This window comes from Ornithorhynchus anatinus, chromosome 20 (assembly GCF_004115215.2).
Source record: "Ornithorhynchus anatinus isolate Pmale09 chromosome 20, mOrnAna1.pri.v4, whole genome shotgun sequence".
NCBI classification, from domain to species: domain Eukaryota; kingdom Metazoa; phylum Chordata; class Mammalia; order Monotremata; family Ornithorhynchidae; genus Ornithorhynchus; species Ornithorhynchus anatinus.
Genome location: NC_041747.1, coordinates 24,103,736 through 24,115,324, shown reverse-complemented (window position 1 = coordinate 24,115,324; position 11,589 = coordinate 24,103,736). Strand labels below are relative to the sequence as shown.

Genomic DNA, 11,589 nt, shown 5'->3' with positions numbered 1-11,589 from the left:
TTTCTCTCCCAGCTTCAGCCAACGGGAAGGAAGCAGACAAGCTGAGTTTCAGTTTTCAGAAGAGTTTGCTTCCATCAGAGAACAGCAACCAAAGCAGCTTAATAAGGCCTTCCTCTTGGCTCCACTGCTGAAGCAGGCCCCCTGCCTGCTCTGGACACCATAAAAAGTGGAAAGCAACAAGCCCCCGACTACCCGGGTCCCAGGGGAGATTTTTAGACAGCATTCTCGAGCTCCACAGATCCAAGGTGGACAGAGCCATTAGCCATGTTATGATGACTCACTTCCAACCTATGGCAGAACTGTGGTTCAGTCAAGTTTCTATGGAAACCGGAGGCACCGATGTTTCATTTCTCAGCGGCGCTGCGTGTTTTCGTTCTGCCTTCCCTGCGTTTTTCATTTCGGCAAATAATCCTTTTTAAAGAAAGTGCTCCATCACCTGCTGTAACCACTTGGGTACTTTTTCTACCCACACATTTCCATTAGGGTCCTGCAGGCGTCCTGTGCAGTCTTTCTTGACTCACTGGTCGGGTGTGTATAGAGCTAGTTGGAGATTTTGAAAGGGGCAACCTTTTCAAGGTCCCGTCTAAGGGACCCAGCTGATCATGGCATAGTGGTTAGAGCATGGGCCTGGGAGTCAGAAAGTCATGGGTTCTAAGTGGCTCCACCACTTATCTGCTGTGTGACCTGGGCAAGTCACTTCTACTTCTCTGTGCCTCAGTTACCCCATATCTGTAAAATGGGGAGCGAGACCGGAGACCGTGCTTGTATCCACCCCAGTGCTTAGTACAGTGCTTGGCACATAGCAAGTGCTTAACAAATACCATTATAATTATTCTCTCTGCCTCTCTCTTTCTCTGATTCTTGCCCTCTCCCTCTCCCTCTTTCTCTGTCTCCCTTGCCCTCTCCATCTCTCCCTCTTTCTCTATTTCTTTCTGTCTTGTCCTCTCTGTGTCCCTCTCTCTCCATGTCCCTCTTTTATCTATAGTATTATCAACTAAGCAATCAGTGGTATTTACTGAGCACTTACTGGGTGCATAGCACTGTGCTAAGCACTGGGGGGAGTACAGGACAACAGAGTCGGTGAGCATGTTCCTTGCCCACCAGAAACATAGATACTTACATCATTCCTAACACTTATTAAGCCCTGTCAATGCGCTCAACAGTGTCCTAAGCACTGGGTGATTCTTTTGAGATCAAATTAAGGCAGGTCAGTGGATCTCAAGGGGCTTCCAATTAAAATGGGGGTGGGCAAGCACTTAGAAGAGTAAGACTAGAATCCCAACCACCATGTAAACAAGATGACATTCAACAATCAAAAACAACAACAGCAAATGCTATATGGGGCTACGGGTCCTTGGATACACACCCACTCTAGGTAATAATTTATTGTACTCTCCCAAGCGCTTAGAACAGTGTCCTACACATATTAAGCACTTAATAAATACCACTGATTGATTGATTAATAGTCCTTGGGGAGAAACTACCTCAGTCTTCCCAATGTTCCTGACTTCGGAAGGTTATTTCTGCCCACCCTGAGTTTATGGAGGCTTGAGCAAGGGCTTATCTGCCATGGTATCGACCATTGGTCAGTTGGTTAATCAATCAATCAATCAATTGCATTTATTGAGTGCTTACTGTGTGCAGAGAACTGTACTAAGTGTTTGGGAGAGTACAACAGAACAATATAACAGACACATTGCCTACCCACAATGCACTAACAGTCTAAAGGTAGAGACAGATATTAATTAAATTTAAAAAACACAGATATGGACATAAATCCTGTGGGGCTTTGGTAGGGTGGTGGTGAATAAAGGGAGCAAGTCAAGGCCACACAGAAGGGAGTGGAAAAAGAGAAAATGAGGGCTTAGTCAGGGAAGGCCTCTTGGAGGAGATGTGCCTTCAATAAGGCTTTGAATGTGGGGAGACTAGTTGCCTGAAAAATATGACGAGGGAGGGCGTGCCAGGCCAGAGGCAGGATGTGGGCAAGAGGTCGTTGGCGAGATAGACGAGATTGAGGTACAATGAGTAGGTTGGCATCAGAGGAGCGAAGTGTGTGGGCTGGGTTGAAATAAGAGAGTAGCGAGTGAGAGTAAGAGGGGGCAAGGTGATTGACTGCTTTAAAGCTGATGGTAAAGAGTTTCTGTTTGATGCAGAGGTGGATGGGCAGCTACTAGAGGCTCTTGGGGAGTGGGTAAACATGGACTGAACATTTCTGTAGAAAAATAATACAGGCAACAGAGTGAAATATGGAAATTCAATAAAGTAGTTAGCCTGGTCAGTAAGGGTAAGGGATGGGTGAAGAAGGGGAATAGGGGGCTTGAGGAGGGACTTAAATGTCTGGAACAACCAGCGAGGGCAATGGGCATGGGTGTCAATAAGGATAATAAGGATAATATTTCTGGATAGAAATAAGGATAATATTATTGGAGGAATAATTTTGCCGGGTAGAGGAGAAGGCAGAGCTAAAGCATGCAAGGATGAACTTGAGGTAGACGAAGTCGTCCTGATATCTAGATTTCTGCCAGCAGCGTTCTGCTAAGGAAGTGGACAGTGGAGGTGATCCAGGGCTGTGGGCTAGTGTACGAGATCAACAAAGGAATAGGGGCATGAGAGAATTGAGTTCAGTAGGGAGGGTGGTATTGAGGGTGTCAATTTGGTCATCAGGGGAAGGTAGTTTGGATATGGAGGCTAAATGGGGCATGATGAGTTGAGAAAATTGGATGGGATCAAAAGATTGGAGGTCTCTTTGGGGAAACAGCACAAATTTGAGGGGAGGAGGCTGTGGTCAGATAGAGGGATTTCAGAGTTAGTAGGGGTAGAGATTGTACTACTGTCACTAGATGATGAGATCACGTGTGTACCCAAGTTGGTGAGCGGGAGAGCTGGGGTGGAGCTGGAGGATATTGGAATTAAGGAGAGATAGAAAGTGGGCAGCGGAAGAGTCGTCAGAAACATCCGTGTGGACTTGGAAGTCCCCAAATATTAATGTAAGGATGGAAAAAGAGAGAAGGAATATGAGAAGAGGATCAAAATAGTTTAAGAAAGTTGGAGGTGAGGCCTGGGGGGCAAAGCAGCAAGACTTATTTGGATAGAACATGGGCCTGAGAATCAGGAGGTCACAGGTTCTAATCCTGCCGCCGCCACTTGTCTGCTGTCTGACCTTGAGCAAGTCACCTAGTTTCTCTGTGCCTCAGTTACCTCATCTGTATAATGGGGATCGACACTGTGAGCCCCACATGGGACAGGGACAGTGCCCAACCCGATTTGCTGGCATCACCCCAGCACTAAGTACAGTGCCTGGAATATAGTAAGAGCTTAATAAATACCATAATAATAATAATTTTTATTATTATTAGATGACCGTGACTAGTATCTGGAGTGGGTGGTAGACATGGATGATATGGGCTTCAAAGGAAGGGGAAGAGAGGGATGAGGTAGGTGGAATGGTGCAAAAATGGCATTAGGGAATCAAAAAAGAACCCCACTGTTATGTTGTACTCTCCCAAGCACTAGGTAGAGCACTCTGCCCATAGTAAGCACTCAATAAATGCCATAGATTGATTGACTGATGGATGAATTCCCTACCACCCAAACTATCTGAGGACAGCAAGGGATGAAATTAGAAATCAACACAAATGAAGACAAGTCCCCACAGTCACCACCTCCCTCCCCAGGTCCTGCTCCTTAACAAATACCACAAAATGAGTAATAAGAAGAATGATGCTACTGTGGTACTCGTTCAGCGTGTATTATGTGCCATGCACTGTTAAGGACCCAGAGAAGACAAGATACTCAGAAGTAATAATAAGAAGGATACTAACCGTGGTACTTGTCAAGCATGTACTATGTGTCAAGCACTGTTAGGGACCCAGAGAAGACAAGATAATCAGAAGTAATAATAAGAAGGATGCCTACCCTGGTCCTTGTCAAGCATGCACTATGTGCTAAGCACTGTTAGGGACCCAGAGAAGACAAGATAATCAGGAGTGATAATAAGAATGATGCTAACCATGGTATTTGTTAAACATGTACTATGTATGGGGGCTCAGTTAGGGGACCGAAGAGAAGACGAACAGATCAGGCCGCATCCCAGCCTACGCGGAGCTCACAGTCTTTTGATCCGGACCCCGAAAGACAGGCCAAAACTGAAGGCGGGAGAAAAAGCACGATAGTAATTTAGCCGAAAAGAGGAGGTAGTAATGATCGACAATGGACTCTGAATGGAATTTTAGGAGAGAAAGCTCTCCTGGGATCAAAAAACCCTATTTTCCCAAGTAGTAGTGCACCTCTGGCAGCTTAGCGACGCCTAGTGGCGAGAGCCGGTGAGGTGGTCGGTTCCCTCCCCACCCAGAGGGGCCTGGGCCCATCTACCCCTCCACCCCTTCAATCCCCCACCTTTTCCATTTAATTTCTGGCCGACAGCGAGTGGGAAAAAACCCGGCAGCTTCCGGACGTCAGGGAAGCGAGCTTACGCTAAGGGCCAAGTTCAATATTTACCAGGCCGAAGTGGGGGTCCTCGGTGCTGGGGCTTTTGGGTGAGCAGCAGGACCAAGATTTGTATCGCCCGTGTTTGTGTTGGAGCTCTTGACAACTTCCAGAATAATTGGTGTGGAATCCCAGGTTTCCTGCCCCGGCCCCGTTTTAAATAATAGTCGGTGTTTCTGCATCCACTAAAAGCCTTCATCAGGAAACACCTCCAGCTTTCCTCTCTCCTCCATACCCCTGGTTCCCCATCTCGCACCATGCTGAGCGAGTCGCTGCCCATCTGAGCCATCTGCAACCATCACGTAAGGATGGGGAGGAAGGAATGGCGGAAATAATAGTAATAATAATAACAATAATAATTATGGTACTAGTTGAGCACTTTGTATGTGCCAGGAACTGTGTGCCAAGCGCTGGAGTAGATACAAGTTAATCAGGTTGGACACGGTCCCTGCCCACATGGGGCTCACTCTTTTAAACCCCAATTTCCAGGTGAGGTAACTGAGGCCTAGAGAAGTGAAGTGATTTGCCCAAGGTCACACAGATATGTGGCAGAGCCAGTGGTTGCTGCTAAGAGGGGCACAATATGTCTGCCTTGGCCTCAGATTGTACCCTCCACCTTGACCTGCCCTCTTTCGCTTGGGACCATTGTAGGAGCTAGGAAAGAGTGTGTGAATAGCTCACAGCAATCCTTCACCACTACTAGAAAAACCAGGCAGGTAGGTAGCCCGCTCCTGGTGGGCTCTCCCCAGCTTCCAACCCAAAAGTGACATGGATAAACGGTCACCAGGAGTAGAAACAAGCAGGAGTATAGGTGGTAATGTTGGTAAGAAAGAGAGGTCTGGTGAAAATTGTTGTGGGTTTATGAGGTTTTTCAATCTATCATCCATGACCTATTTCCCTCAAACTACAATTCTTTAACACTGAGTCCTGCTCTAAAATAGCTACTACAGGTCTACCAAAATTCCAAACAGATAAACCTCTCCCACCCCCACCAAAATCCCTAAAAAAGAAAAACAGAAGTAAAACAGAAATAAACTAAAGACTGATTTTAAAAAGACTAAGTACAGGTTTATGCAATATCCATATGCTGATGGAAGCAGCCTAGATTTATGGAATCCACTGGCTTTTTTATGGTTCATTGGATTATAAAATCCTCAAGGGCAGGGATGGGCATTTACGATTTTAATATTTTCCCCAAGCAATTTCTGGAGTGCTAGACACCAATTCGGTGCTCATTACATTCCGATGATGCTGACAGTGACAATGATGATGACATTACAGTGGATGCTCGATGTGTGATTGGATGGATCACAACCTTTGAAAAAAGCCCTCAGACGACTGTATCTTCCGAAGAGGGGTGGGTGTTCAATAAATGTTAAATGACCACAGAAATACGTTAAATGAATCTCTCAAACACATGGCATTTTCCTCCCCACTGGGGCAACTAAATCAGAAACATACTTTTTGAGATTTTACTCTGCTCTTTTTCTATTCTTTCAAAAAAACCCTCTGCATCATGGGGTAAGACCATCTTTGAGATTTCTTTGCCTCCTGCTTCTTTCCAACCAGGCTGTCCAGGGGGTTAACACTCTTGTTAATCCTAATTTTCCAAGATAACACTTAAGATGACTAGAAAAGGAGTAGGAGAGAGAGCCCATAGCTCACCAAATGATTTTGAAAATCTGTTTATATCTCTAGACCGTAAGCTCCCTGTGGGCTGGGTGTCTACCAATTCTGTTGTACTCTCCCAAGTTTTTAGGATAGAGCTTTATACATATTAAGCATTCAATAGCATTCATTCATTCATTCAATCGTATTTATTGAGCACTTACTGTGTGCAGAGCACTGTACTAAGCGCTCGGAAAGTACAATTCATCACTGATTGATAAGGCACGGGCCTGGGAGTCACAAGGATCTGGGTTCTAATCCCAGCTCTGCTGTGGGGCCTTGGGTCAGTCACCTCACTTCTCTTCCCTGGGCGTCAGTTCTTTTATCTGTAAAATGAGGATGAAGACTTTGAGCCCTATGTGGGACAGGAACTGTGTCTAACCTCATTTACTGGTATGTACCCTTGTGCTTAGAACAGTGCCTGGGAGTGAAAAAATTTATGAACTTCAAGGCACAGGTTAAAATTAGTTTATCAGGCCTAAGCCAGTGTAGCTATATCTCAGTGGTAGCTGTATAAAACCCGTGAGAGGCAGCATAACCTAGTGAATAGAGCACGGCTCTGGGACCTGGGTTTTAATCCCAGCTCCGCCACTTGTCTGCTACGTGTAACCTTGGGCAAGCCACTTCACTTATCTGGGCCTCAGTTCCCTCACAGTCTTAAATCCTGTGAGACCCATGTGAGATGGACCGTGTCCAACCTGGTTAGCTTGTATTCACCCCAGCGTTTAGCACAGTGCCTGGCACATATTAAGCACTTAACAAATACCATTTTTTAAAAAGCAAGGTTTCTTCACTGATTGCCACTGGAGAAGCATGCATTTTCCATAACAAAATTGCATAGCAAATGAGAATGGCAAGTTATATGCTTTGCTGATGATCCGTAAGAGAAACATTTAAAGGAAATGATTTGTCAAGATTTCCATGCAAGAAAGTGCAAACGGTAACCTCAATCCCAGCCTACTCATTTAATGGAAAAAGTAGGTGTGGGGAACAAGTCTTTAAGAGTCTCCTATTTTAATTAGCATTTTATTGCTCAGTCAATCATTCAGTCAGATTTATTGAGTGCTTACCGTGCAGAGCACCTCACTAGTGCTTGGGAGAGTATACTAAAATAATAATAATAATTCTGATTATTGTTAGGCGCTTACTATGTGCCAGACACTGTTATAAGCGCTGGGGTTGATAGAAATTAATCAGGTCGGACAGAGTCCCTGTCCCTCAGAGGGCTCACACTCTTAATCCTCATTTTACAGATGAGATAACTGAGGCCCAGAGAAGTGAAGCGACTTGCCCAACATCCCTCAATAGACATGTGTCAGAATTGGGATTAGAACCCAGGTCCTTTTGACTCCCAGGTCCGTGCTCTGTCCACAAGGCACGCTGCTTCCAAACCAAGGAGGCTTGAAGGAAAAGTGAGCTGGTACATTACGGTTCTTTGCTACATCAGGTTTTCTACCACTGAGATCTAGCTACACTATCTAAGGATAACCCTCTTTTAATCTGTGCCTTGAAGTTCATAAATTTTTTCACTCCCATAGAGGAAGGCACATAATCATTACGCTATATAAATAATGAGAAGGACATAAAATCTAACTTGGGAATTTCTTCAAGGTCTAACATTTATTTCCAAAGGCACAGATGGAGTCAAATGCTAGGTTTGCTTTCTCCCGCTGCGTTGTTGACTGGAAAAGAGGGTAGTTATGGGATCAACAGACCATCTTCTTCTGCCCGTTCAGGCCTCGCTCTTGGAATTTCCCCAAGCGCAGTTCTAAGGAGGCAACCGAGATGTGTTTTCAGTGGCCCCTTGCCTGGAGGCTCAGTGGCACTTGAGCATTATGCATTTTGCGTCGAGGCCAGGGGAACATCTATCAAAAGGACTCTGGAAATATCTTAGCAAGTAGAAGGCCAAAACGATTAGTCACCAGAACAACCTAGTGGAATTTATACATACGACAGTTTGGCTCCTCCACCTCCTCTCCAGCTGCTCAGGGCCTTCTCAACCTCCTCTGCTCTCAGTGTGTTTTCCCACCTGCTGTTTCAAACACTTCCCTCCCTGCACATGAAATATCACCTCCCCCATAAGGGAAAGGAGATGGTGGTACAACCCTAGCTCATCTACATTTTGAGCTAAGCAAGACTAGAGTAGTATCCCTAATAGCACTATCGCTTGATGCTTTAAAAGAAAAAGGGGGTGGGGGAGGGGAGAGGCGGGAAGAGGGCGGTCATTTTGAAATACGGACATTTTGAACCACTGTATTCATTTTGCAGGAATTCCAGGCTCTGGAACAGAACCCATGGGGAGATTTGGTGATTCCCTTTCCTGGTGAACTACAAGATTAGGACAGGCTCCCCTCGACCCTAGGGTGAGTCAATGACAGACCTGCTTAGAGGCAGTGGGATGGATAAAGTGATTTTCTTGGGGTTGCTGCTGTCTTTATGTGATGTGCCTAAGTGTGACTGAATCAAATTCAGTTCCTCCCTACTGCCATGAGACTCTTCAACTGCCACTAATGACCTATTTCTAATTCTATTCATTTCTAATTCTATTTATTTATATTGATGCCTGTTCACTTGTTTTGATGTCTGTCTCCCCCCTTCTGGACAATAAGCCCAGTGTGGGCAGGGATTGTCTCTCTTTATTGCTGAATTGTACCTTCCAAGTGCTTAGGACAGTGTTCTGCACACAGTAAGCGCTCAATAAATAAGATTGAATGATTGAATATTTATTAAGTATTTGCTATGTGCTAAGTGCTGTGGGAGATTTCAGGGTTTTTTTAATTTGTAAAGTACTTACTATGTACCAAGCACAGTTCTGAGTACTGGAGTAGATGCAAGGTAATCAGGTTGGACACAGTCCCTGTCCCACATGGGGCTTAACACTCTTAATCCCCATTTTCCAGATGAGGGAACTGAGGCCCAGAGAAGTGAAGTGACTTGCCCAAGGTCACAGCAGACAAGTGGCAGAGCTAGAATCCAGGTCTTTCTGGCTTCCAGGCCAGTGCTCTGTCCACTAGGCCATACTGCTTCTCATGCAGGTTATGAGATTGGACCCAGTTCATGTCCCATATTGGGGTCCCAGTCTATCTCATCCCCATTTCACTGAGGCCCAGAGGGGTTAAGAGGCTTGCCCACAGTGTTGGACCTCGAACCCAGGTCTCAACTCCTAAACCCATTGTCTTTCCATTAGGCCATAATACCTCTCTCTGTCACTAAGCCCTTATTTGTGCTCTGTCCCAGCCAGTCAATCAATCAGTGGTATTTACTGAGCATTTACTATGTACCGAGTACTGTACTAAGTCCTTGGGCGAGTCCAATACAACAAAATAAACAGACCTGTACCCTGTCCATAATGAGTTTACAATCTGGTGGCGCCGGCAGGGGAGAGTCAGGCATTAATATAAATGAATAAATGATAATATATAATTTCAAGATCTATACAGAGGAGACCTGATTCCGAACTCCTGCGTATGATTCTTCCACAGCTGGGGCTGTTTAAAATGTCACTCCCCACTGGGGTCAATTTCTCTGGATTATTGCAGCCATGCCCACACCATTCTGAAAGGCCACTTAAACAGTGAAGCCATTCCCAGACTGTTCTACCTCCAAACAGTCCTTGGCAGGGGAGGGTGGGGGTTTAGAGGAAAGGATTCACGCTCCTGCTACTGGGCCAGCCCAAGAGGAGCTGACACAACCCCAGCAGTGACGTAATTCATTCAGTCTTTCGTATTTATTGGCCACTTACTATGTACAGAGCACTGTACTAAGCACTTGAGAGAGTACACTATAACCATCAGCAGACACATTCCCTGCCTACAATGAGCTTACAGTCTGAGGGGAAGATAGACATTAATATGAATAAATAACTTTCAGTACATACCCAAGTGCTCTGGGGATGGAAGCGGGGATGAATAAAGGGAGCAAGTCAGGGCGATGCAGAAGAGAGTGGGAGAAGAGGAAAGGAGGGCTTAATCAGAGAAGGCATCTTGGTGGAGATGTGCCTTCAATGAGTCTTAGAAAGCGGGGAGAGTAACTGTCTTGGATTTATGGAGGGAGGGCATTCCAGATCAGAAGTAAGCGGCGTCCAGGTACGTCATCAGGCCTGGTGGCTTCGCTACCGCAGCGTTACCTGGCTGAACCTTCTCCCCCTGCCATTCTATCACATTTATCTTCCCCTTTTGTAGGTCACTGAGTCCACTGTGTTCAAATCACTCTTTAATGGTTTTTAGATGTTAGCATACTTTCGAACAAGTGCTCACCACTGCTTGTCACACCCCTTCCCTCTCCCCAGTCCACTCCCTTTCTAAAGGATGACTTAAAACCCCTCCTTCTCTGTGAAGCCTTTCCTGACCCACCTGGTTCCAGACACTCTGTGGTCCAGAACTGGTCTCATCTGGTTGACTGCCTGATAAAATGCAGAATGGACATGAAGAAAGCAGGGATTTGGACTTGGCTTCACAGAGATCTTTTAACTCCTCACATCTCTCATGTGATTTGGTGCGTGCTCGCTCTCTCTTTCTTTTTCTCTCTTTCTGTCTCTCACTCTATTTGGCTACTTTCTTGTTTGGTCATCCCCTTTCTGAGTTTCTTGGTCTCTTCTTGGGGCTGGAGAGGACATACATGGAAATGCCCTGTCAATACCTATCTGCATGCCAGGACATGCCCACGGTATATCTGGACATACTTGTAATATGACTCGGCAGTCTCACATATGCCCTACTCACATGCTTGAACATGTCCATTGCCTTCCAGGACGTGACAAGTGATACAGATTAAGATGAAAATACCAACTTACTCAGGGAGGGACATTTAAATACTCAAACAAGTTACCAAGCGGAGGTGGTGGAATCTAAAAAATTGGAATCTGTCCTCTCTGCTTGGGGTGATTTAGGGGTAGTCTTGCTGAGAGGCAAGATTAAAGGACCCCTTCAGTTTCCTTCCATCTGTGAGATTCTGAGAAAATAATAAACAACTTTTCATGGTATTTTCTCCCCATGAATTCAATGAGCCAACGAAAAAGCTACAAGAACCCTGGAGTTAAAATAACTGGGCTGTGCCCTTTTGGCAGTAAATGCAAATTTTAGCAGGCTGTAATGGGTGCCTGAAGAGACTACAGAATACTTTACTGCTCAAAATGAAACGAGCCTCTATTTGCAGAGAACATTGTTCTAAAGTTCAGGAGGTGTGTGTGTGTGTGTGCATGTGTGTGTGTGTGTGTGTGTGAGAGAGAGAGAGAGAGAGAGAGAGAGAAAGCAGAAGAGAGAGAAGGAGAGTGCTCTGTGACTAAGCTATGTGTGTGGGAGGGGATCGTTGCAGTTGGTGGAAAATATGCTAATATTGTAAAACACATCTGAAGGTTGGCATCCTGAAAGCAAGTCAGATGTTTTCTAGAAGACAGAAATCCAGCCCCAAGTTGTTTTCCTGACCCATTCCACCCAG

The 11,589-nt window shown here is 45.4% G+C and overlaps 1 protein-coding gene across 3 annotated transcripts in view; it reads right to left on the bottom strand.

Moving 5' to 3' along the window:
* Window positions 1-7,762: 7,762 nt before the first annotated feature.
* The window catches only part of FAM76B (family with sequence similarity 76 member B), a 30,410-nt gene continuing 26,583 nt past the window's right edge, over window positions 7,763-11,589 (bottom strand). For all 3 annotated transcript variants that reach the window (XM_039914939.1, XM_029048330.2, XM_029048331.2), the window contains one exon: window positions 7,763-7,921. In XM_039914939.1, coding sequence (XP_039770873.1) covers window positions 7,852-7,921 — 70 coding nt within the window. In that variant the 3' untranslated portion in view covers window positions 7,763-7,851. The remainder of the gene's footprint in view (window positions 7,922-11,589) is intronic.